We start from the raw sequence: 26,205 nt of genomic DNA, 5'->3' as shown, positions 1-26,205 counted from the left end.
CCCCCAGATTTTAACAACTGATGCCAAAAGTGATTATGCATGTCTTATTTTTTTAAACAAACAGGCAAATTAAAAAACCCCACCCCTGCACCCGGAATTGCTCTGTTAGAGCAATCTTTTCCCTGGTTTGGCAAAGCAGGGGTGTGCGAGCCGGTTGCGCGTTAACGTCTGTGCCGTCACGCCTTCCACACTTGTAGCTTCCTGAATTTCAGAAAGCGTCGTCTCCGGTGCACCCCCCCAAAGGAATCCAGCCTGGGACTGTGCCGATAGCTGGAGTCCAAAATTAGGGAAAATAACAACATAAATCAAAATGTAAAATTATTCCTTTGCTTTTGTTTTATTGTCTACATCCTATTCCCTAAGGTCAGGCAAGCTCAGCCTCCTTCTCTTTGTATCTCGGGTATTTGGTGTTGAGGAAAGACTGACCCCCCCAAAAGTGGCGCAGGAGGATGCGGTTGATGTGAGGCTGTCACATCCATCACATCTCCATCTTCTGCTCTGCCAGCGGGAGAAGGACCCGTTTTTCCTGCGGAGAAGCGTGACCTGTAGCCGTCACAGCTGTCACCGGGTGGGTGATTTTGGCATTGGGGTCTGTGGTGTTGCCGCTGCCCCGGCCCGGCTGCGGCTCCTCTGCCAATGTCAGCGGACGCCTCCGCAACAACGGAGCCACTGACGAAGCTGTGAAGCAGCCGCACAGGATGCGAGGACACAAAGGATCCTTTTGGCTAGAAACTTCTCTGGAAAGTCCAAAAATAATTTGGGCTGAGCTACCGACCACCATCAGGAAGCGTCTTTGCTTCAAGACCGAACGTGTCTTCACCAGCGCGCCAGGAGCTGGTCCCAGGGCCGCCGGCACAGCTCGAGCCCTCGGCTCGCCGCACTCAGCTGCGGCACTGCCGCACTTCTTTTAGGGCTGTTTGTGTCTGTGACCCCCGGAAGAGGGGCAGCTACTTTCAGTCCTCTCTTTTTCCCCGTGTTTATTTTCTGACTCTGCAGATTTTTCTCCTGTATAACGAAAAAATTGCTTTGAACAGTGACAAGCCTGTCTGACAGCCTCCGTGCTCCGAGGGGCTGTGCCAGCGCGTGCGTGGCACCGGGGCTAGCTGCTTCTCTGGAGCTCTTCCTGCGGCAGAGGTGCACGCTGCATTCGGAGCTGGTGTTTCGCTGCAGGGGACACGTGTCGGTGTCTCTTCTGTACGTAGCAGGACACGAGGCTGTTGATCGGCTGTTTGCATGATCGGTGCATCCATTAGTATTGCAGAAGCACTTTCAACGGCACTGCGAAGGAAAAAGAAAACAAAACAAATGCTCTCTGCAGCCTCTAACGGTTCTTAACATTGCAACATTTTCTAACGTGCTTTGAATTCATGATGGCTATGGATTTTTCTAACCAACTCACTGTAGTTTTGTTCCATTCAGGCTAAATTTCTAAGACTTGTCGCTTCTGTGTAACAATTGCAAAAATACCTAGCCTTATTGCTCTGTCCTTTTCCAGGTTACTCATCGGCAGTACAGAAATTCTCCCAGACTTTGCAGTCCTTTCAGTTCGACTTTATTGGCGACACACTAACGGATGATGAGATTAATATTGGTAAGTTTCCTTCTTTTTGATGCAAACTTTCAGTAAGTGAGAAAGTCTCTCCTCTAGGAATTTGCTTGCACTAACGGTTTTAAAACAGCGTGAGGACCCGGGTTCCTCAGATGCCAGTCAGCTATTCCATAGTGTTATTTCACGAAGTTGAACTTTCACGGGTAGAGTTTCACATTCCCAATTCAGCGGATAATTTGCACGGAGGTTTTCCATGGCTCCAGCCCTGCTCTGTGCTGCCAGGCGCTGGGGAGGATGGTGGCACGGCGCTGGCCTCCCAGCAAGTCCCACTTCCCAGTGCCACCGGTGGACTGGGAGCACGCCTGGCCCAGAACGTTGGGGTATCTCCCGATCCAGGTGGGTGGTGCTCCTAAAGCTGCCTTTGCTCCGCAGGGAACGCATTACAAAAACAAAGCTGCCCTGAGAAAGGGACCAGGCTGCAAACTGCTGGGAAAAATGAATTGCTGGATGTGTCATTGTATGGCAAATAATCACCAGTCTCTGCCTTTGCGGAAGGGAAGCCTGTGGCACGTGTGTCGTACTGCTCCCCACGCTTCTGTGTCGGGATTAGCAATCCTGAAACCGTTTCACGTCCCTGCCAGCCTGGTGCAACTGTGCAGGTTACACAGCTGCACCCAGGGAGCTGAAAGAAATGGCCTAAATGCCCTAAACGCAGCGCTTTTCAAATTAATCCTGCTCTTGGCTTAGCTAACGCTGTAGGACGGGCTGGTGCAGGGGGGTGGGTGTTGCGGGGGTGGCAGCCAGCAGGAGGGGTGGCAGGAGAGCCTTCAGCCCCTGGCCCGTGGGACGAAGCCCTGGGGACGCCTGCCCAGGCTGAGGGCACGGAGCTGCCCATGGCAGCGGCACAGGGTGCTGGCCAGGCTGCTCCTGGGGCTGAACTTAGGAAAAAAGAACAACCACAAAAAAAAGCGCTTGTCAGGCTGTTGTTGAAGAGCTTCTGCAAGCGTGATATTGCTGATGTCAGGTCTCGGCCATCCCTGAAATGGGAAGGAAGTAAAGCCTGTTCTTTGGGTTGTTTTATTTAAAGCAATTTAAAGCGGATTGCTGCTTGCCCTTCAAAATCTGATTTCCTTTATGGAAAGTCTCTAGGTGAAACCCACTGGAAGTGAGTCAGCCTCCAAATCTAATGGCAGTAGAGGTGCTGAACTTCCAAACACATCTGAACAAGGGAGGGGAAAACGTTGCCTTATAAATGCCCCTCCTGGGAGCAGAGGGGTCTGAAGCAAACAGCCGCCCAAGGAAAGGAGCGTCCCTCCCTCAGCTGGCCGGGACAAAGCTCTGACGTCCCCTGCCCCTGCGCGGCCTCTCCGCCTGCCTCTGCACGCCGCTCGTGCGAGGGGAACGGAGCCTGCCAGCGGTGAGCCGGTGCGGCAGGGCTGCGGTGAGCCGGTGCGGTGAGCCGGTGCGGCAGGGCTGCAGCACTTGGCAGACAAGGAAGCCTGCTGGAAATGGCAGAGGTTGAACGGGGGGATTGTGGGCAGAGGAGAACAACAAGAGATCACAGCAAATGTAAAACACTCTGTGGTGAAACGGGTGCGTTTCCCTACTTCTGTTTTTGTCGGGGAATATTTGTTTTGCTTTTTCAAGACGAGGTCCCTGGTTTCCCCTGTGAAAACGCCCGTGCTGTGTTCCTCCTCCACACCAAACCCTGTAGCGCCTGCCAGGCCGAGCCACTTTGCAAGGCTCCCTTATTCCTCAGACAGCAGCAGGGCGTTGACATCTCCTGCAAGGGTGCCAGAGATCTGCGTGGGAGCGTAGGAGCTCATTTGATGTGCAGGATACGGGAATGAAGCGAAACATTCACAAGCGCTTCTTACCGTGCTTCAGGGAACGTGTTTGATCTGTAAATATAACTGACGGCGCACTTCTTAACTTGTTACGCAGGCGGCGAGCAGGCTGACACCCCTGCACGTCAGGTGGTGGCTTTGAACACCGCGAGTGTGAGTCGGGACGCAGACCCCCGGCTGATGTTGTCTGTCCTGAGCAGCGCGTTGCCCCGGGGATGTTAATTGTTGCAGGCGCACCCGCCATACACAGGGGCCGGGGTCCCTCCACCGGTCACCCGTGCGGGACCCGCGTCGGCAGCTCCTTCAGAGATGAACGGAGCAGTGACATCAGATGGCGTGTTCCTCCCTCCCAGGCACAGGAACCTGAAATCCTCTGGGTTTAAGCAGCTGATGTTCCTGGCATGCTCCTGGCCGCGGCCGGCTGAGTCACTCCAGGCAGTTCCCAGGTGTGGCTTGGCAGGCAGCGGTTGCAGGCAGCCGCCCTGCCCTGCCCTGCCCGGCTCTGCAAGGTTTGCAAGCGTCGACCCAGGCCAGTAGCGCGGGTCCCCCCGGTGCCCCTGGACAGGGCTGCTCTGGCAGCAGGGTGTAGCCTGAGCCACATCTTTGTGGTGCAAGGACAAGTTCAGTGGGCTGCTCTGCAACTGCAGCCAGGAAATGTGCGCCTGGACTCTTCCTGTAGAGCAAGAAAAAAAACCACCTAGTGAAAATTTTAGGCACTGACGTTTTCCCTGTAAGTTCAAGGCTGGATTCTCTTTCTCCCCGTGATAATTCCTTTCCTGGCTCAGGCTCCCAGCGTCTGTGCGCACTTCAGGTTTCACATCGTCCTAAGTAACCACAGTGAAAGTCGGCGTGTCGGCCCTGTGGTCGAGCGTAATAAACTATTAGGACATTGCATGTGCCGGGCTCTGAAGCCCTCTCTCTGGAAGAGAGCTCGGAGCTTACTGACTCATCAGGAAGATTATGTTTTGATGATGCCAGCTGAGGAACTGTGTCACGAGGCTGTGGTTTTTCCCTTTTGTGTCTGTCTCAGCAACTGCAGAGTGAATCCTCTGACACTGGAAACTCGTACTCGCTGGCTGTGCAGCAGCGTTACGGCTGGGTTTTAGCAGAAGGACAGGTACTTCTCCTAAGGTACCGCCTGTGGATGAGGGGAGAGGGTCTCAGCTTGCACACACAGCACAAACACATCCTCTCCCCTTGTTTGTGGGATGAGCTGTTGCTGTACGTGCCCCGCCGTACGCCTGGTTTGTTCCCTCGTGTGTTACCCCTGCCAAGCCAGGCGTGCCGGAGCTCTGGATGCCGTCCTGCTCGAGAGCTCTGGTGTCAGCCGGGCGCTCCCGAGCTTCTTTGGTTCATTCTCAGACAGTCTTTAAATTGCTCAGCAGTGGTCAAGTGTGTCCGCATGCTTTGCAGCGAGTGCAGGGTCTGAACTGCGAGCGCAGGAACTCCTGCAGGTTTTACACCATTTGTGCTTTACACATGGCGATGGAAGGGTGAGTGCGACGCCGCCGGACCCGTCCCCAGCGCTGCTCCGTGCTGGCAGCTGTAAGCCAAGCAGGGTGCTGCTCCCGCAGCTGGAAGGTGGTGAGTGGCACCGTGGGAGCCTTTCTCACCTAACTCCCCGGTCGTTCCCAGCTACGTGGGGGCATCAGGATTATTCCCCGCAGGCGTTCCACATGCAGCCACCCTGTATGCATAAGCAGATGTTTGCCCAGCCTTGCCTTCTGCCTCAGCGAGACCTTTGCGGTGCTGTGAAGGCTCTTCTGGGGAGAGGGGCTTTCTCCCCTGCTCCAAATTGAGCCCCTTCCCACGTGCTCCTTCGGTGGGCAGAGAGGAGGGCTGGGCGTTCCCTCTCAGGATAACCCCGTTGGTGTGGGGTGCCAAGTCTCTTCTTTTTCCCCAGGCTAAATAAGCCTTGTTGTTTCAGTTTGTTAAAGGAAAGGTTTCATATTCTTTGTGCTGTAGTTGGACTCCAAGAGAAGTGCTGATCATCGAGATCTTTTTTGTTTAATTTTTAACATTTTGGGGAACGGTGTCAATGTCTGTGACCGTTTCTACTCCTGCTGCCTTTCCTTCAGAAGCACACGGACTTTGTGCTTCTTGTCGCTGAAGGTAATCTTTGTTGTTCCGGGCTGTTTTCATTTTACAGACTAGTCTTAGTCCTAGAAAGCACCTGCAGCTCTTCCCAGCTGGAGCAGAGGTGCGGGGCCCGTTGCGGCGCTGCCGGCAGCCGTCCAGGCAGGACAGGCAGCTCCCCGTCCCACCGCAGTCCCCGGTGCGGGCAGCTGCCCCTTCCCTCGTTTGCCGCCTCCCTGCTGCCGGCCTTACCGGCTTTGCAGGACAATTCCTAATGAAAGCTAATTAACACCATCTTCCCTTCCCAGGGCGTTATCTCCCCGGTTGCTCTGGGCAGGAGGCCCTCCTCTGCAGGGCGTAAATAAATACCTCTCGTGGCCAGCCTTCACCCATGGCCTTGGCTAACTCAGTTTCTGCTGAAAGGGGCCACCCCTCCTCCGTTTCCTGCAAGCCTTTAGACAGCAACGCGGGGGCGTGCAGCCAGATTCGCGTACCCCAGCGTGTGTCCCATGCTCCGGTGGCACACCCCAGCTCCACTGATCAGCCTCTTCTTTTCTTTACAGCCGAGTCCTTTAAGGAGTTCGCAGAGCTGCTCCACGAGGTAGAGCTGGAGAGGTCCATGATGGTAAGATGATCTGGTAATTACTGCCTCCTCGCAGCGTTTAAATGCGAAGTCGTGGCCAAACGGCCCCACGTGCCTTGGTGTGAAGCTTTGCAGCGGAGGGAACGTGCTTTGTACCACATCGGGTCTGCGGTGCCATCGCTGTGGGCCCCGGGCAGCAGGGGGAGGTGCTGGGCGGGGAGGGGGAGAGGTTGTCCCACGCAGCGTCCAGAAGCTCTCCTGCCTGCCCGGCAGTCGCACAGCCCCAGGACCCGCCAGCTGCAGCAGCTTTGCTCCACGGAGCCAACTGCGGCTGAGCTGGTAACAAGCTGGGTTTGGGGTGAAACAAAGTGTTAAAAAATAAGAAGCAAGAGGTATTTTTAGCTCCGTTTTTGCCGGGTGTGAGCCCGCGGGTCCCGCTGTGCCCCTGCCCTTGCCGGCACAGCTCCTGCAGAGCGATGCGCTGCCTTCAGTCTCCCGCTGCGTTGTGCCCTCTGCCTCTCCAGAGCTCCTCCAGAGCCAGCGTTGGCTTCCCGTTGCACTCCTAATTCCAGGAAAAACACGAAGGTTAGGCTCGGTAGAGAGCTTTTACAGCATGCCAGGAATGTGCTGCTTGGCTCTGCTTTCCTCTGCCTCGTGCAGCGGTGAGAGCTCGTGCCAGGCTGCTGGCTGGGCCAGCACCGCAGGGGTGGCTGCGCCGGCGGGACGTCACCGTCCGCTCTGCGGGTCCGCAGGCAGGCAGGGAGCGGGAGGCAACCAGTCAGAGGCTGGGGGAAAGCTGTACGGGATTTCTTTATTAATTGCATCCCAGGTACAATGGCTCCTTTGGCGCTGGGTAAGTGGGTGGAAGGGATCATTTCAGGGATCATGGATGCTTCTAGGGATGCTGTCCAACTTTCTGAAATCCTTTTTTTTTTTGCCCCCCACTCGTAGGACCAGTCCTTTACAGTAGCTCACTCAGAAGGTTTCACACTCTCACCACGTTCATCAGATTTAAACCCAAAAGGGCTGTGGCAGTGTAGTGTCGTATCCCCTTCTCTCCCCCTCTCCCATCTGGAGCTCGGGAGAGAGCCTGTCGCAGTAGAAATGGGGACGGGAAGAGGTAGCAGGACATGTCCCAGTGCCAGAGTGGAGCTGGAGCCAGTGATACAAACTGGGGTGGGTTTGCTGTGGATTCACGGAGAGGAAGCGCAGAGCACGTCCCAGGAAAGCATCTTCCAGACATGGGACAGGACTGGCAGAGGCACCGGCAGGCTTTCCTTTTTCCCTAGCGGTTACTGTTCTTCTCTTGCTGTGACAGATAACCTGCTGTCATTCTTCTTCTGGCTGGATCTCAGGAGAAGGAAAGTCCAGCCCTGTTGTTAGTGCTGTCTGTGGTGAGAAACACCAGACCATGAGAAAGCCGCGGCAGGGAGGTGACCCCAGCCCCCTCTTCTGCTCGCGTGAGCTTGGGGCCTTCATCACGCCTCCTCTGAGAAGCAGCTCCTGCCCGTCGTGGCCTTGCTGAGCTCCTACGAGGTGTTTGGCGTTGGAAAACAGCTCGTTTCAGGACTGCGCAGCCACTTTCTGGCAGTGCTCTCACCAGCATGAGCATCTGCTGTGTTTGCTGGGAGATGCTGGCGACTCGACACGTCCCTGCCTCTGGGCTCTCACCCGTCACGGCTGTGCATTAAAGACAAGGGCGGACACTGTGTGGAAAGCAGGGCTGGTGCAGCGGGGTGCCTGGGTGGCCAGAGGGAGCGTGGCCGGGCTGGCCGGAGCAGAGGAGCCGGCAGCAGTGGCGGGGGGAAGCAGCAGCACGTCTTCTCCCGTTCGAGCAGGCAGGCGGCTCGCTGCAGGCAGGGACCCAGCTGAGCCGACGAGTCTCCGCTGTGCTTTGAGAATGTATTTGGTTCTGGTTTGTGCTTCTCGGAGACGTAACCAAGCAGCTTTATTCTGAGGCTGGAGAGGCCGGCAGGGACAAAGCGTGCCTTGGCACGGGCGGGACCGCGGGGGGACCGGTGTCCCGGGGGCGGCTGCTCCGCAGGCTGGTGCCCGGGGTCCGGTGGGAGTATCACAGCGTTTCGGGCAGAGGGCCATGGCTCCTCACACAGCCGTGCAGGGAAGGTGGCGGGCTGGGGGGAACCCACCGTCATCTACAGGATGTCCCTGAAGCCTGGTGTGCCGTGGTTGGGGTTTTCTGGTGGGGAAAAGTGGGTACGGATGGGTTAAGTGACTTCCCCTACGGAGAGCAAGTCTGCAGCCAGAGATGTTAAAATCTGAGAGCTCTTGGCTTCTAGCCCTGTTCAGCCTCTATTTAGGAGACAATTAATCTGCGTCCTGTAATCAAACTGTTTCTTTCTTTGCGCTGTAGGTCCAGAACGCCAGTGATTTGCTGATCAAACCTTTGGAAAACTTTCGGAAGGAGCAAATAGGGTTCACCAAGGTAAGGCTTGTTTGTGTGTGGGTTTGGTTTAAACTTGAACAGGTTTGTTTTCTGTTACTGTGTTTCGATTCAGTTTTTTCTCCTGGATTGTTGTTGTTGTTGTTTTTAAAAAGTAGACAATTGTTGTACTAGGCTTTGACTTTGTGCCTTCAGAAACTTCCCCGTTTAATGCTGGCTTTCAGCTGCTGGCGCGAGAGAGTCCGTGCTGTGACTTTTAGTCTGATTTTTCAATCATAAGAGGCTCCAAAACCTTTTCCTGAATTCTTTGGGTTCTCTTCTGGCCTAATTCCAGCACTGTCTCCATCCTGAGCAAGGCGTGCTTGTTTCGACCGGTGATCAGGAGGTATACTCCTTGCTTCTTTCTCTCCTCTTCCCTTTGTTCATTCAGTGCTACTGAGAATAAAATAATTTCTTCGAATAAGCATGTGTTAGAGCGGGAGGGAAAGAGAGGCAGTCAGAACTTGATTATAGTCATAGGGCTTTTGTTATGAAATATTTAAATAAAGCATCTAATGAGTCTTTCAGATGGACTAAACTTTTAAAGAAACAAACTATAAAAAGCAAATCCTGCACATGTTGAGCAGAAAAGATTATTTTTCCCTTGTCTGCTATCGAGAAGTCCAGGTTCCACGTTACTCGGCGGCAGCTTGAAATTGGGCTGGCTCTGAACCAGCCCAGAAATGGAGATGTTTTGGAGAACGCTTGGGGCCTGGATTCAGCCCAGCCCATCTGGAGTCTTTGACGTTTAATAAATACAGGATTTGAGAAATGATACTTGATCGCCATCCTGCCCTGCAGAATCCCCCTGTACAACGGTGCGTGTAGAACGCCTCTCCGAGCAGCCACAGCGGCATGAGCATGGTGAAGGCGGTGGCCGCGGCTGTCAGTCTCGTGCCGGCGAAGCTGCCTGCGGGTATTGCAGCAGGCATCGGTGCTACCAGCACATGGAGGAACCTCCCTCCGTGTTGATCCGTCCGCGTTCACAATAGGGCCAGCACATATTTAGAGAAGAGTCGTGGGGATGGAGTCATGGCGATGAGGCCAAGCTCATTTTCCCCTCTGTGTTTATGGAACACTTAAGAGGGCAATGGTCTGCAAATGCTAAGATGACAGTATTAAAGCGTCCTTCGGGCTCTTTTCTTCTTGAGTAGCCCTTAAGGTGTGTACGGATTACTTTGTCTGCAGCCCGGAGCGTGCTCTGCTCCAGAGCCGTGCCGCCTCCCGCCCACGGGTCGTGTACCGTGCTCCTGCTCCGGAGCTGGCCGGTGCCCGGCTGGCAGGCACATCTCTCGGCACGGTTGATGCCACATCTCTCGGCACGGTTGATGCCATAGCCCCGGGAGCGGGGGCTCCAAGCCACGGATTCACCGGTCAGCGCACGGCCCCTCCTCGGTCCCTGCTGACAGGCGGGCAGAGTGCGCCGGGTGGAGGCATCGGGCAGCCACCGTGGCAGGACGCCGCTCAGAAACGGTTAAGAGAGGTGGCGGAGGGTGGGGATTCGTTGCAAGTGGCTTGGAGGTCTTTGTGGTTGGCTTTGGGGTTTGTTTCTTAAGAGGAACTCAAACTGCAAAGGTGTCGTGGGCACCTGGGTGAGAAGAGGGCTCTGCCACGGCTCGGCAGAGGTGCTCGCACGCAGGAGCTTGCAGGGCAGCGCCTTGCACCCGGCCATGTGCGCAGGCGTGCCCACGTTGACGGGACACATGGGGAGGTAACGCTTTCTGCAACGCCGCCCCACAGCCTGGAGTGGGTGCGAGTTTTGGAGCGAGCCCCAGCCCCTTGCCCTCGCCTCCCGTGCTTTCCTGGCAGGAGCCAGTGCTACGCCGCTGGCCCGCGTCTCACCGGGCTGCGTCCCCTGGGTATCGCCTCGGGCACAAAGTCTTCCTTCTCTTGCCAGCCTGCAGAGCTGCTCCGGGCCATTCGCGTCCCTCAGCAGAAGGCGTGAAATACAAATGAGGGCTCCTTACAATGGCACTCTGTCAGCGAGGGGTCCCTCGCCGTTTCTGCTGTGCCTCCGCTGACTGGCATCACCCATGTAGATCCTTCCTGATTTACGCTGGGGGAGAGAGGCTGTGGAGCAAACCGGAGCCGTGACACAGAGAATTTGTGCCCTCTGCTTCATTTCCCATATTTTGGCAGTCGCCTTCTGAGAGATGTTTTCTGTTCTCTTTGCAAGATGCTGAAGCCAGATAGGAAGAGCCTTTGAATTGGGTCTTTGTGATGGCTCTGGCTGGAGAGCAGCCAGTCAGTCTGGCTGAGGGATCTGAATCTGCATTAACCCATTTTCCCGGGGATGAATGGAGTCTCCTCGGTCAGATGGTGTGCTCCCACGCAGGGGAGCCCCCAGGGTGTCACTAGGACCCGCCGCAGCCACCCCCCTCCAGCCACCTTCCCCTGCAAGCCACAGACCCATGGGACCGCTGCTCATCCTGTGACTTGTTGGTAAATGTTTGTACATGTAGACATCAAGAATAAAAGCAGAGGATCTGGGATCCCCTGAGCTGACCCATTTCTCAGCCCTGGCACCTTACTCTGCTCGAAAGCTAAAGAGCCGGTGGGAGTTCCCGGCTGGGGGTGCAGCCCTGGTTTGGTGAGTGTGTAAATGAACCAGCCTTGCTGAGACTGCTGCGAGCACTGGGAAGGGCACGGACGGTATCGGGGAGGCGCAGGAGGGAGTGCGTGGGGTGGTCTGTTTTTTCATTTCACCTTAGATCATGTTCTTGGAGGCTGGACTGCGTGCACGCAGGCTGTGAACCGGTGGATTTTGTGCCGCGTGCCATCTCCGTCTGAGTCCAGGCGAGCCTGGGGAAGCCGTGCCTGCCCGTGAGGTTTGCAAACGAGCAGAGCAGCGTCTGGGGTGGTGGAGTTCTTGATTAGCAGGGGAAGGAGGGGTAATTGGAGAGATGCGCTCACTGCAAACAGGAATGTAAAGCAGGATGGTTGTGGCCTGAAGCCCCAAGTGAGCACGGTGGTACTTGGCGCCCGTTCCTCGTGACCTGCAGAGCTGTGCGCCAGAGCGATGCCTGTGTTTTGGCGGCAGATGCAGCTCTGCAGCAGCCCAAGGACAGCCCCTCCTTGTCCTCTCGCAGGACAGACCCCTCGGCGGGGCTGGGGCTGAGCTCGGGTGCTGCCGCAGCAGCACAGGGACAGTGCCGGTCCCCCCTCCCTGCCAGCAGCCCCCCAGCAAAGCCCTTGGCTTTCAGCTCTTGTGCTGCGGGAGAGCTCTGCTCTGGGGCCGGGGTACTTTTGTTAGGAGCCTTGCTGCAGTCATTGAGTTTAGGAAGATTTGAATAGAAAAGGTATTTCCAATTCCATTTGGAAGGAGACACCTTTTGTTTAAAAAAAAAAAAAAAAAACAAACTCAAAATGAAAACACAAAGCAAAACAAAAGAAAAGTCAGAGGGGAAAAATTTGTTTGGATTCATTGTAAGCTGTTGGAGGAATGTTTACTACGCTCTGGGTTAAAATGCAGTGTTTTTTCAAAAAGTTCTTAACCAGGAGATAACATGTATTCCTAAAAGCACTTGGTTAATTCTGTTGTTAATATTTCATTAGTAATAATTTTAAAAGAAAGGGAAGACAATAACTTCTTGTTTTCATCTCTGTGGGAGCAAGATCCAAGGAGCATTTGAGAGAAAACCGTGGGTGAGGGGAAAAGACCAGGTTAAATTTAGTGTGGTTTTACAGAAATGCTCTTTCTACACCCCTCAACAACATTATATTTTTTAGAAATTATCTTTTTTTGTATTAACTGCTGATGCATCATAAAAATTAGTTAAACTCAGGCATGAAGTATTTTTTTCCATGTGGACGTATTTCTTTTTCCCATTTTTTTCCCTCCGCCGTTTGCCAGATGAGGCTTCAAGCCGAAGCAGAGCCTGCCGCCCATCTCGTGCCTTCAGCTCCTCTCCAGCAACAGCTTGTGACTTCCCCAAACTGGGTTGGGGTTTGCGTTTATTCGGTGCTGTCTTCTTTATTGAGTGATGGTGAACACATCACTGTGTGCATGACTGCACGTCCGTGTCATAAGCGTGGTAGCTCTGCTGCGCTTTCCGCAGGATTATTGTTGCCTTCATCAAAAAGGGGCACACTGCAGTGGGAAATGCAGCAGGAGCGGATTCATTTCATATTTACAGGCTTCCACCTTGCGGTGTTTCCCGGGCTTTGCTCAGGGCCGCATCACAGCTTTGCTCTGGGGAGGCAGCAGGGACGAGGACGTGCAGGCAGGGACAGGCAGGGGGGAGCCTGGCAGCACCCGGCGCCGGCTGCGCACCCGTCTCCCGTTGGTGGCCGGCTGCTCGTCCTGCTGGGTGCTGATCCTCCACCCGAACCCCTGCAGGTGTGTTCAGAGGTGGAGGCTCCCGGCAGCAGCGTGTTTCATTTCGTTTTTCTTTAAGACGAAGAGAAGGAGCCACGTGAGCTGGGCTCCTCGCTTGCAGCTCACTCTGCCTCTTCTAGGATGGGAATTTCAGCGGATCCTAAGTAGCAACCAACGGTTAAGGGAGAGTTCTGGCAAGTCTGTTTGCCCCCTCTGCCCCCCGTCCCGGCTGCTCCATCTCTCGCTCGAGTCGGAACTGAGCGGCTGCCAAGGGCTCCGGCGCTGCCCCGCTGCCGGCAGCGGCCGGGTGCAGGGCAGGACCCCGCGCACGCAGCGCTGGCCAAGCTGCCGGTGGATCGACCGCTGGGCCGGGCAGCTCGTGCTGTTCCCAGGACTTCTGCTCGCTTCTGGTTAAAGCAGCTTCTGCTGAAGCTTGGAGAGCGAAGCTTTCGAAGAGCACCCTCCTCCACTGCTGTGCGACTCTGCGTTTGGGTGAAATTGCCTCGGTTTCTCTTGATGAGCAAGTAAATGAAAGTTGGGTGGCTTCTTGGACTTGGCAAATCTTAATGGGAAGGTGAGGGTGTTCTTTGCTGAATATTCATGAGGAACTAATTTGTGCTCATGTTTCCAGATTGTGTTTCAGTCTGGGTGGTTTTTTTGTGTTGTTTTTTGTCTTGGCTTGCTCTGTTCGGCAGCCAACAAGCTGTTAGAAGCCTTGGCTTGACAATCAGGAAGGATTTGTAGTTCATCCTTCTGCTTTTCAGTTATATGTTAATTAGCCAGAGTGGGAAATGATTGGCAAGCCCCCTTTTAGTGGCCAAAAATGCTGTTCTGCGCTGTGTTCCTTTCTGCACAGCAGCAGATGTCCCGCAGGAGTGAGCCACACTTCACACGCTGGTGTCCATCTTGGCCGTCGTTCCCGATCCCCGGGGAGAGCTCGGTGCTCCGCACCCCCAGCGTGGCCGCGTGTCCCTGCCTGCCCACGGGTGCTGGTGGAGAAGGAGGTGCTTCCTGAAGGAGTTGCTGTCTGGCCTCTGAGCTCCTGCTGCAGAAAAAGTTCTCCCATTGCTCCCCCAGGCTTTTTCTTCCTTTTCACCTCCCTTTGCTCTGCAGACATGACCTGCTGCTGCGGGATGGGCTGTGTCTTCCCGCAGGGCGCTAGCAGCAGAGCTGCTGTGTGGATCCCAGCTCCTGGTCTCCCTGCAGTTGCAGCCTCGTATTCTTGTGGCCATCTGCACAGGCACCACGGCCGCCCACAGCGACGTCACCTCTCCTGGGGACCAGATGCTCATCTCGCTGGGAGCCACGGGCTCCCCAGCTGCTGCATCCGGCGGCGCATCCCCCTGCTCTGCCATGCCCGGCCGCGGCAGCACCAGGCTGCTGCTCCCTGCTCCCTCGCCCTGTGCTTTGCCGCAGCCCCTGGGGCAGCCGCCCAGCCGGAGAGCGGGTGGCGGAGGGCAGGAGAGGTTGGTCCCTGCTCTGGGCTGCAGCGTGGCTGCCGTCCCTCGTGGCCACTCCACCAGCGTGGGGATAGCCGAGTCACTCTACGTGTGCTGCTCACCGGTGTGGAGAGGCAGGACAGGGTGCCTGGAGCGGTGCCTCGAGCGCGGGAGCATGCTTCGGCCCCTCTCCTGCTGCGCCATCAGCTGCTCGCCCTGATGGAGTGGGGCTGGCACCGTCCCGTGCTGTGCACAGAGACCATGTCTCTGCATCACCTCCATGGGGACAGCTGGGCTCTTGGTTGGGTTCGGAGCCAGCTTTCCATCACCGGGGGGTTTCGGGACCTGCTGCCAGCATAGCCATCCTCGCCAAGATGCAAGAAGCCGGCAGCAGGAGAGCTGTGAGCTGCAGACCCGCAGCACCGCTCTCGATGCAGCTGTGCTTCCCTGCACTTCTGTGGCCTTGGCACTTGGGGACTCCTCGTTACGGAAATGAAAACCAGCCTGGCTGCGGTAGACGTGGCATCTAATGGCACAGACAGACGATCCAGAAGCGTGACCTTACAGACATGGTAATCGCTGCTTCACAGACGGTTTTGCTTCTGGGTTTGGATTTCCTTATCAGGGGTGTCAGTCACGAGGGTGGTGTTTTGTTTCGACAGTCCTTCCCGGCATCGACTCTGCAGCTGCGGTGCTGCTTAAATTTGGTTTCACAGTATCCCTGATGTTGCAGAGGGTGATACCAGAAGATAAACTTCCCTTCAGGGGTCTTGTCATTACAGGGTCGCTGTAGGGCAGTAGGTGTAATTACGGGAGTAAAAAGGTTTGCTGGTCTAAGCCCGCCCTACTCCAGAGAGTTAAATACAAGCAGGGATATTCGAGTTGGCACCTCTGCACTTTTCCATAGTAATTGTGCTTTCACAATAGCGATGTGCAAGGATTAGAGAAACAGGACTCTCGTGGGGGGTGAGAAGTCCTTTTTGTAGGAGGGCAGCCGGCAGTAACGCTCATCCGCCCGTTGTCTGAGGCGCCTTGAAGGAACCGGTGTCCACCAACACCGGCCGGGATGCTGATGGCAAGCTGCTCCTCCAGCAAAGGCCGAGGCGGCTGTTGCCGGGAGATCCGACCGAGCCGTTGCATGTGAGTGCCTTTGCCCTTCTCCGACAGATGCTGGCCACGATGGCAACGTGGGGAGCTGCGCACGCTTCGTGTGCTCCAGGACACAGACTGGGTAGTCCTTGCAGCTGGAAAGGGGAAGCAAAACTTCATGGCAGGAGAACTGACTAGAGAAAGAGAAAGGACTTTATTTAGGAAACGCGGCTTCAAACTTTGCAGTCGCTGCTGAATTCATGAGGAAAATAACTAATATCGACCGGTCTGGCAGAGTCCTGCTGCTCTGTTTTCTGGTGGCATTGGGGTGTGTTTGCTTAACGATGAATTCCTGAATGGGGGCAAGAGAACAGGATTTCAGGGCTTTTAGGAGATAATTGTTGAAAGATACCATTAATTCCACAGGAGGCTGGGATTTCCTGACTCTACTTTCTTGCGCTTTCAAAAGCTAGACAGAGCATTTGATCATCTTATACGTACCCTGTAGTATGTATACACTAGTCCTCAGCTGCTTGGGCCTGGCATTGAGGCTGTTGCCAGGCTGGAATTTCCCTATTTTAGCAATTTAACTGCCTCTCAGCCATCACTGACGGCTTGGTTACCATCTGATGTAGGTATTCGTCAACCTGGCTTCTACTCATGGTTGTTTCTTGATTGCCACAGTCCTCCGTGGTTTCACAGTCGTCGTAAGGCGTAAGCACACAGCCTGGTCCTCAGCTCAGCTCCCTGCGTTCTCTCTGGGTTTCCTTCTTAAATGTCTCCTTTTGCGCTCGTTCTACGCATTTACCCATTCAGGTTTGCCAGTGCAAACAACCCTTTTTGCTATGTGGTTCCTTCAAAAGTCTTTTTTTCCTTAACAAGCCAGTCCACCCTTGGTGTTCGCATGCCTGTGGCAGGCATGTTTGAGAGGACAGCAGGTCAGTCAGAACCGGCCCAGCTGCAGGACCTCCGAGGGGTGAAGCCTTCACGCTGTGCATCGTAGGACAGCTGTCTTGAGGCAGCGTTCCCCTGGGCGTATTCGGGCTGGGCGCTGTGCAGTAAAACTTGTGTAAGTTGTGACTGCAAGGTTTGTGAGCTCTCTTTCCACCACTGCTAACAAAGGGACGATGACTTCCCTCCCACGTAGTGCCCATCCAATCTTCTGCTTTCGTCCGGATACTTTTCAGAAACACACGATAAAAGCTTCCAAACAGAAAATTGCCAAACTCCTGACAAATCTCTTCTTATCCCGGACATGTCTTTGATGTTAAAGTATTTGCTCAGTTGTTTCTGAACTACGTGAACAGCACATAAGCAAACAGTGCCCAGGTTTGGGACGTATTGATACGTCCCAAGTTTACTTGGCATTGAAGAGATTGGGAGGGGGGAACAGTGCCTCCTCGGTGGGACTTTTGCCACAATGCTGACATGATAAAATCTGTCAAGTTCCTGTGCCACAAAGTATTGCCAGAGCTTGGTCGTGAGGCATAGCTAAACCCAGCGTAGGCAGCGGACTGTGAAAGCAGCAGATGGAAGGTGGTCTCCTGTTCTGGTTGGGTCAACCAGAATTCTTCCATGGGAATACTGAATTGCACAAAAGATCTTGGCGTTGTTGCATGTTCTTATCTGGAAAACACTGATAACTGGTTCCGTTTTAACTCTTGCATCCACAGGAAAGAAAGAAAAAGTTTGAGAAGGATGGTGAGAAGTTTTACTCTATGCTGGATCGCCATTTGCATTTGTCTTCCAAAAAGAAGGAATCCCAGTTACAGGAGGTGAGTATGGGGTTTTCTTCAGAGTTGGGTCCAGAAGCAACATCACCAGCTGCTCTAGATCTTAAAGAAGGAGGGAAAGTCGTCCCTTTCAGTAACCAGTTGAAACCGATAAGCAGTTAAATCTACCTAAAGCCTAGATTCTCTGGATGAGACCAGGGAAATCGAGATCATAGTTCTCCTTAGCGTGCTGAACGGCAGTAGTGGCTGTATGCGTTGCCATCGCTTGTTCTCTCCCTTAGTACCGGGCAGTGACCAGTGATGCTGGCACAGCTGGGGGCTGACCCCCTTTCACCTGCCTGGGGACCTGATCTGGCTGCAAAGTAGCTGGTTATGGCTATTTTTGCCAGCCTGGCTTCCTGCCCAGCCCCTGGTGTTTGCAGGGGTAGTTGTGGCAGTGAGCGGCAGGCGGAGGGGGATGCCCCTTTCCAGCTCTTGCTGCTGCCGGACATTCTGCAACAAGGAAGGAAAGAAAAGCAAAGCCCCACGTCAGAGTAGTGGGGTCAAATCAAATCTGTCAAACCAGTTGTCCTATCAACCTACAAGCATCTTTGCAGGGCAAAATTTGTGTAAGCCGCGGTAACACAGCACGCCACGGTGTCCTACCTGGTGCTGCAGCTCTGGAACCGCTGGTTTCGGGTCGCAGCAGGAGTCAGGCGAGAGGATCGTGTCAGTGGCCTTGTCCTCACCGGTGCAGGGCTGCGGGTGGAGGAGGAGCTTGTGCTAAAATAACAACTACGCTTTGGGAAAGCCTTGTCCTTGCAGAGTGGGGCGATGTGCTGGTTCCATAAACAGAAGGGAGCCAGAAAAGGGCAGACCTGAGAAGAATGGCCGATGTTCCAGTCTTCTGGTTCTGTGCAAAGTGTTCCAAACCTGGGCCAGAGGCCTCCCTCCTTTGGGAGGCTTTTTCTGCAGTGAGGACAACTATTTGTGGGCCGACAGACAAATGCTAGTCAAATGTTGTCAAGCTAGATGTGATGTATTTTCTTTTTTCACCTGTCCCTCTTTCTTCCAGGCTGACCTTCAGGTTGACAAAGAGAGACACAATTTCTTTGAGTCCTCCCTCGAGTATGTGTACCAGATCCAGGAAGTACAAGAAAGCAAGAAATTCAGTATTGTTGAACCGGTAGGAGCTTCCTCTGCTTTCAGGCCTTATTGTTTGATGCTCAGATGCGCTGACTTGCTGACAGTTGCAGGAAGGGATGAGTTACCAGGTTGGATTTGGTCCTGGGGACTCTTGTGGTGGAGCAGGAGTTAACACTGCATGCTCGGATTGCTGCAGCTTAACAGCCTTAGTGGTGTTTGCTGGAGCACCATGAAGCCACAGACTTGTTTCTCATTATCTGTAAGTTAATCCCGAGGAACAGGCTGGATGCCCTAGGTAGCTAGAGGACTTATCCTAGGAATAGGAATTATCTTGGACACCTTGTGTTTGGTAAGCGTTCGCTGTCTTCAGAGGGAGAGAGTTGTTATCCAGTCCACTTTTCTGCATGGCACAGGCTGCAGCGGTACCAGCGTGGGGCTGGTCCCCTGTGTGTGGGGACCCTGTCCTGGGTGGGTGGCTCTGCCCTGGCACCGGACGTGGATGAGCGTGGGATCATGTAGGTCTCGTGGACAAGCAATCTGCAGATCTGCTCTTGTTCTCCCAGCAAGGTCTTTCATTTCGGGTGTGTTTTATTAAGACAGATGTGTGGGTGGCAGAGCTGGGCTTTAGGGACATTGTCTGCATAAGTCATACTAAGACTTGCATCACTCCAAAATTGTAAGAAAAAAATCAATTTGTATATGTAATTTCTGAATTACAGAATTACTGTCTATTCTTTCCTCTGATCAGAAGTATAGGAGAGAAGATTAATCTGTGTCCTTTCCCTGCTTTGCAGGTGCTGGCTTTTCTCCACAGCCTCTTTACTTACAACAACCTGACGGTTGAGCTCACGCAGGATTTCCTCCCTTATAAACAGCAGCTTCAGCTCAGCCTGCAGAATGTGAGTTCCTGCCCAGCTGAAGTATTTTTTGCATGTGACTTCTATTCTCATTTGTATTTAATCGCCTCTGGTGGCAAGGCTTTTCCATGCAAAACAGACTGTCCGTGTTTGCATTGTGGGAGGTGCAGATAAAGTTATTTCCTTCTCAATTCACATGTATTTTCTCCTCTCCTGCACAAGAGAGTATGCAGGTGCTGTTACAGTGCTTTTCTCTGTCTAGAAGGGGCTATTGCAATTGTGTCATTTAACCTTGTGCATAAACAAGCCTGAGAATTTCTTCCAATTTCATGAGATTGAAACTGTACACGTCTTCTAAAAAGGCCTCCAGTCTTGATCGTAGTGGTATCGGCTTACTACGTACTTTGGTAAGCACCTCCGTTGGCTAAGTATACTCCTGGGGTAAAAGATCTGTGTCCTCTTTCTTTTATCCTCAGTTTTTCATGGCTAGCCCTCGTTCCCATGGAACAACAGTCATAAATCTGTGGCAAGCTGAATTTGCTGCTGGCTCGTTAATTGGTCTAAGTGGTGTTCTATAAAAATGCCTTGATTTTGTACCCTGTGTTGACTCTGTAAAAATGATTTCATGCCAAGCAGCGTAGCGTGATTTTCTGAGGAATCAACGCCTTAGTTTTGTAGGAGAATACGCCTGTTACCTAAACAATGGTGCAAAGAGAAGTTCAGGTGCTTCCTTCTTCTCCACCTAGCCTTAAAATGTGCTAAGTTTCTTTTATTGAAAGAACAAGTGTCCTCCCAGTCGTGACTCCTCAACACCGTTTCCACGTTAAACTTTGTCTCTTCAATCATCTTTAAGAGCCCAGTGTTCTTATAGCTGGACTTTTCATGTGAGTTTGTGGAGCGGCTTCTGCATTTGTACGTTGGGGACCGATTCATTTCTGCCACAGCACCTAAAACTTGACCAGCAATACCTGAAGCTTGCTCTTTGCTGATGTTCCAATGTGCTTCCTTTTGTTTTCTCTTAACAGACAAGGAATCATTTTTCCAGCACGCGGGAGGAGCTGGAAGACCTGAAGAAGAGGATGAAGGAAGCCCCCCTAACCTGCAAGTTACCTGGGCAGCCGACCATTGAGGGCTATCTCTACACTCAGGAGAAATGTAACGGTTTTTATATGCATCTGAACGCCTTAAAGAACACGGGAGCCCGGGCTGCCCGGCTCATAGCCCCGCTGCGTTGGCTGCCGTGCAGTGGGCTGTGCTGCACGGGGTGCCCGGGAGTCACTGGCAACTTCAGCTGCCAGCTTTCTCAGCGGTGGCACAGAGCTTTCTCTGGGTTACGTGAGCCGTGTAAGCAAGGAGCTAATTGCCCTGCGCTCAAATTAGATGAGATTTATTACTCTGTTGTAGTGCTGGAGGGACGGGAGCTCTGGCAGATTGCGCCTTGGCTGCGTTTTATCAGGACAAATCTGGTGTCCTGCCCGGCTTCCCTCCCACAGCGTCTCTGAGGGCATCCGAGCACCGCTAAGTGTTAACCGGCGGTGGGAGTTAAGCTGCTGAGAGCAAAACTTGTTGTGATTCTGTGCGGAATCAAATCAGACCAAATTCAGTCTTCTACAAATACTCACTGTAGCTTTACGTGGCCATGCAAGTATGAACACTCGGGGGACAAAAGCCTGAATGAGAGCTGTGGCTTCTGAGTCTGCAGACAACTCACTTTGTGAGCAGTTCGTTTTTGGATTATATATACAAATATATTTACACATATATTTGTATGTATGCTTATCCTGCTTTTAAAAGAAAACACACTGATAGTAACTTTAGTCCATAAACAACTGTTGTGTGTTCCTGCATGCCAGTGACCATTTGCTGCCTCTATTTATGTTTCCCCTATAAATTCAGTTTGAAGAGAGTTGTTCCTCCTGACACTGCAACTTAAAAAAAAAAATAAAGTATCAGTTGAAGTATTGCATATAAAGGGGTTCAGGTAAGACAACAAAGAACAGTGATGATAAATCTAGTGTGGTGTAAGTAGGAACTTCAGAGTGTTTTAAAGATGCTGTTGTCTTTACTACCAACTTTCAGCAACAGGGAAAAATAGCGGTGTCTGTGTGAAACAGGCATTCAAGACACGTAGGATCCTGCCAGTGTCGGTCATGGCTGGACTTGGCCGAACCGGCCTGGCTGGTGCCCAGAGTCTCACAAACGCCCTTTCCCCAGCAGCGGTTTGGGAGGGTGCTGGAGGTGGCTGCTGCCCGTGCACCTCTCCTCCTCTCGCTCCTCCTGGCTCTTGTCTGTGCAGATGCTGGCGAGGGAGGTGTCCCCGGGGCCGGTGGTGTCTGTCCTGGAGGAGCACAGACACGCAGGAATCACTGGCCGTGCCCCGCCGGCTGCGTCCACCCATGGCACCGTCTCTGACTCCAGCTTCCCGTGTGTTTCCGCAGGGGCGCTGGGCATCTCCTGGGTGAAATATTACTGTCAGTACGAAAAAGAGGCAAAAACCTTACGGATGACGCCCATGGACCAGAAGCCTGGAGCTAAGCAAGTGAGTTGGTTTCTTGGAGGAATGTCTGCAAACATTGACCCAGCTGTCAGGTCTCACCTTCTATCCATCCACGTCATCTCTGTCTGTAAGCAAACAGACGTCAAAGTGCCACGTCCAGGCAGGAGAGGCCAGCCCCGCCGTTGGGAGCGGTCGTCTGGCAGCGCCGGTCCTCATGACATGCTGGCGGTGGGCTGGTCCTAACGCCGCGGCTGTGGAAGGGCTCCTGCCCACCGAGCAGAGCGGTGGTTGTGTCCCCTCCCTGCCTGGCCACACAGGCGGGTGGGTTGGGGCGAGTGTGAAATTTCTGCCTTTCTAGACAAGCTAATTATTATATTTACCCATGCAGATGGGTGGTGAACCTGCAGCGTGGTTTGCACGTAGCCCTCTGGCAGTGATTGCAAGTACTTGAATTACTTGAGTTATTAGACGAGTGCTTCCAAAAGCAGTATTTCTCTGCCTTTGCATGCCTGCACAGTCACTGGTTTGTGATTTTGATTTCTGTTCTCAGAACTGGTTACTTGTGAGTGGGACCGGTGTTAGGAGAGGAGGAGAGGGCAGTGGTTGCAGCTCCGAACCGCAGTAAGGCAACGATTCGGGGAACTGCTGCTTTCACGAAATGCTTTGGTTCTTACCAGTGTCTGGGAGTTCCCTGCAGCTCCTCGGTGTGACAGAAGGGGGGTAGGATGCAGGCGTGGATGACAGAGTACAGCAAGTGCGTCCAGCTGAGTCCACCCACCCTCCTCTGCCATGGAGCGACGTTCCTCCGGGACTTCCCAGTCAGGCGTGCTGTGCTCCAGTTCGTGATCTCATGGTCTGTTCTTTGGCAGCCCTCTGCACTCTGCAGCAATAAAATAAAATGTATTTTTTGGAAGCCCTTGGCAGAGACTTTGGCAAAGAAACGTCCAAACTATTGACTGGAGAGATCTGTTGTCATCTATGCTGTAAACATGTCCAGTAAGGCCAGTTGATGCGGGTAGTGGCTTGCAAAAATGTAAATTATTCCCCAAACTCTTGCAGTCTGGTAATCTGCACCTTCAGCTCGCAGGTAGCCACACAACCTCAAACACCACGATTACAAGCAGAGCTCTTAAAAGCCCCAAAGAACCTGCACACACGCACAACACAGCCAGGAGATTATCACCACGGCGTGTAAGCCGGACATTATCTTGGAGGAGGCTGTCCTTGCTGCTGAGCTGCCCTGGGTCCGCTTGATCCGCTTCTGCCAGAGGTCTTGCAGACTCAGCCCTGGGGTCTGGCTGGCTGTGAGCTCTCCTGGGCCTCCCTTCAGACTTCTGCAAAGTCGTGGAGATCTCACAATCACGTTACAACCTGACTGCCGTAGAGTCAGTTAATGCCCCTATATTAAGGCACACGAAGACAAAGGGCCAGCGCTCAGCCCTGCAGTGCCGGCCTCTCTTCAGAGTGCATCTGCTCTAGATTTGGTCAGTTAACTTTCTTTTTTAACGAGGTATTTTGTGTAAAGCTGTTTGGACCATGAATGCTATGGATAGTTGGTGGCACTGATTAACGTGATAAAAATTAGGACCCAGCTGTGTGAGATAACGGACAAGCACAGCCCTGGCCTCAAAGACCAAGCGCCCACCTCCCGAGAGTTGCTGGCAGCAGTGTTCCCGCTCTGCGGAGGCATATCGCTCCTTGCTGAGATATTTAGCGCTTGTTTGTGGGGTAGTGCCATGAAGTCTAGAACAGTTTGTGGCTGAGGAGAGGAAGCCTGGCTCGCAGAGCTTCTGATCTGCTGACAGTGGGAAGGACGTCTGTGCTCCTGGTACCAATGCCATCGGGTTGGCACCCGCCGGGAGCCTGGTGCTCCGTGGGCAGTGCTGTGCTAGGCTGCAGCCCAGGGTGCTGAGGAACCCCAAATCTTCTCCTGTGTTCCGTTCCTCTAACCTTGGCTTTCATTTTCTCTCCTAGGGCACCTTAGACCTGACACTGAAATCCTGCGTAAGGAGAAAGACTGACTCTATAGACAAAAGGTTTTGCTTTGACATTGAAACTAATGAAAGGTGAGCTGCTCAGTATTCACATGGCCTCCAAACCCCGTAAACCTGGATGGAATCGTTCTCTGCTGTTTATTAAAAACAACCTTTGCTTCGTTTTCCTGCCTGTCCCCGGGTGAACTCTGCGCAGGTCTGGGACCATCACGCTGCAGGCGCTCTCGGAAGCCAATCGAAGGCTGTGGATGGAAGCCATGGACGGGAAGGAACCGGTAGGTGTTCAGGGAGCTGCTGCCCAGCCGTCGGTGTGCTGTCGAGCAGTGTCCTCTGCCGGCGGGTCCCGGGGAGGAGCAGTGGCGCAGCTCTGTCCTGCAGCTCTGTTGTGCAGTCCTGCAGCTCTGCAGCTCTGTCCTGCAGCTCCGTTCTGCAGCTCCACAGCTCCACAACTCTTCCCTCACTGCCGTTGCATCGGTTCAGCCGTTGCATGTCTGGAACGGGGCTTTGTGCTGTCCTGCTTGCGGCACAGCTCGCAATGGGGATTTCGGGTTTCCCCCTTTAAAGCTCTGGTCCGTTCCCTGGTTGTGCCAGCCTGCCCGAGGACTGTGGCCTTACTGGGTCTGGGACACTCCATATTTCTGCGGCTCACGACTCACCCTCCAACCTGTGGGAGGTGATTTTTTTTTTTGTTTGTGTCTGTCCCTGCTCTGAGCAGTGTTTGTAGAGTCTGGCCCATGGGAGCAGGCACGCTGCACCAGTGTTTGCCCACCTTTCTGTGCCTGCTGGTGTTCCTGTCCTTCCATCCGAGCAAAGCACAGACTCCTGCACTTTACTGAACGGACAGCAGGATGTGCAGTGCAGGAAAACCCGTTTCTGGCAGCTTGAATTTTTAAAAGCAAGCAAACAAAAAAAAATGCACAACCCCTGTGTGCCAGACTGTCCAGCTGCCATTTTTGCAGGGTGCCTAGAGGACAAACAAGCTTCCTGTTCAGTTTTTGGGAGACCTCTTTCCTAGAAATAGGTGCTCCAGTGAAATGTAGGTAGTCAGCAAAAACCCATTTATTGTGTAGATAGTGGCATCTTGCTTAATTATAAAATGGCATTTATTTGGGACATTGTCCTACTGTTTGTGATTGGCTTTGGGTGATTTATGGGGGGCTGCATTTTCCTTTGAAAATAAATATCAAATGATGTTGCATTATGGTTTTGTTTCTTCCTCCCTCATTCCCTCCCCTTTTTCAGATCTACCACAGTCCCATCACAAAACAGGAAGAAAGTGAGTCACTGCTGTTGCTGTTCCTCTGAGCTGTCGAAGCTGTCCGGAGGTCGGGCAGTATATTTCCTTGCAGATACACTCATCCTCAGTTTCTGCTGAGTAGGCTGTTTTCCCTCCGTGGCGGCAGTGTAACTTCTTTCCCTTTCATCACAGTGTCTGATACTGATAAGAATGAGTTGCAAACGGTAAAACTTACCGATTACAATGTGCAGTTTTTATTTAGAGAGAACTAGCGGGATGCGGAGTTCAATTTGCACCTCTAAACCCCAAAATAACAGCGGGGAAAAAAGATCAGCAAGAGATTTTGAGGACGTTTCCCTTAGCAAAGATTATAATAGAAAAACAGAGGTGGCAGTTAGTTCCCCGGAGCTCCCAGCCCAGCACCTTGTCCCGTGTCTCCCCTTTCCCAAGCGGGGTGTACCCATCCTGCTGCCCCAGGGCAGGCTGAGGTGCTGCCGTGGAGAACTCCGGGCTTCGTTAGCTGGGTGAAAGCTTGCATTCTGTATTTTAGAGCTTACTTTTATCAGCGCTTTAATTAGCGGACTTTAATGAGCGTAGAGGTAGCATTAGCAGAGGCATAAGCATGAAACCTGTTGTTTGACTGTGTTTGCATTACACGCCTGGAAGGAATGCGACTCGTTTTGCAAAAGTAAATACACTCTTTTTAATAGATTAGAGCTAGAAGGACTTCAAGTCGTGTCACACCACTCAGTATCAAGTACCGAGTGGATCTGTGCTTAAGGGTGTCTGCTCATTCCCATGTTAGAGCTAAGATACGCATGAGCTTTTCATCGCTGTTGCTCAGAGAGAATAGTTATAAAAAACTTGCTGAAAATACAGTGATTTCGTAGGATTTGCCATCACAGCCTGTGCTAAGACTGGAGTTGGTCCAGATGTGTCCTGTGGCCGTCTTTTCCAGTAAAATGTCAATTTACCTTAAAAAGATGAAGAAAGAACCAAACACCCACACTCCCCCAAAATAACCCAAACCCCAAAAATTCCAAACCAACAGCAGCATAGTCATTGAGGAGAAATTCAGTATAAATGTTTGCACTGAGCAGAAAGATATTTCACATGGCTTGGACAACGCTTTCAGATATCCCAGAAAGATTAGCAGTAGTAGTAGCGTCATTACAGAAGCTGAAATACGTGTATAGAAAAAAATCCTGACTTTCTACCTGGCAGAGATAGCCTGTGGTTAATTGGCTGGAACAAAAACCTGTGCTTTGCTCAGCATATCAAGCTGTATTGTTTTTGCTCTTTAATCTAGTCAAGTAGATAAGCAGAAATTACATGATCCTATGATGTGGAAGAGCTTTAACTGCAGATTTTGCAGCACCCTGGAAATGATTAATCAACCCCTTATCAGACACAAATTCACA

The 26,205-nt window shown here is 52.9% G+C and overlaps 1 protein-coding gene across 2 annotated transcripts in view; it reads left to right on the top strand.

Moving 5' to 3' along the window:
* The window catches only part of OPHN1 (oligophrenin 1), a 65,871-nt gene that overhangs the window by 18,890 nt on the left and 20,776 nt on the right, over positions 1-26,205 (top strand). Inside the window, exons 2-12 of one of the 2 annotated variants that reach the window (XM_054839742.1) lie at positions 1,496-1,591; positions 6,036-6,097; positions 8,427-8,498; positions 17,015-17,116; positions 18,129-18,239; positions 18,994-19,098; positions 20,082-20,211; positions 21,495-21,595; positions 23,528-23,619; positions 23,744-23,822; positions 24,790-24,823. In XM_054839742.1, the coding sequence (XP_054695717.1) occupies positions 1,496-1,591; positions 6,036-6,097; positions 8,427-8,498; positions 17,015-17,116; positions 18,129-18,239; positions 18,994-19,098; positions 20,082-20,211; positions 21,495-21,595; positions 23,528-23,619; positions 23,744-23,822; positions 24,790-24,823 (984 nt within the window). Of the gene's footprint in view, positions 1-1,495; positions 1,592-6,035; positions 6,098-8,426; positions 8,499-10,954; positions 11,086-17,014; positions 17,117-18,128; positions 18,240-18,993; positions 19,099-20,081; positions 20,212-21,494; positions 21,596-23,527; positions 23,620-23,743; positions 23,823-24,789; positions 24,824-26,205 lie in introns of those variants that run through there. The other variant, XM_054839743.1, reaches the window with a different exon arrangement.

This window comes from Grus americana, chromosome 12 (assembly GCF_028858705.1).
Source record: "Grus americana isolate bGruAme1 chromosome 12, bGruAme1.mat, whole genome shotgun sequence".
NCBI lineage: Eukaryota > Metazoa > Chordata > Aves > Gruiformes > Gruidae > Grus > Grus americana.
The sequence above is the reverse complement of the archived record's forward strand: the minus strand, read 5'-3'. Positions and strand labels throughout refer to the sequence as shown.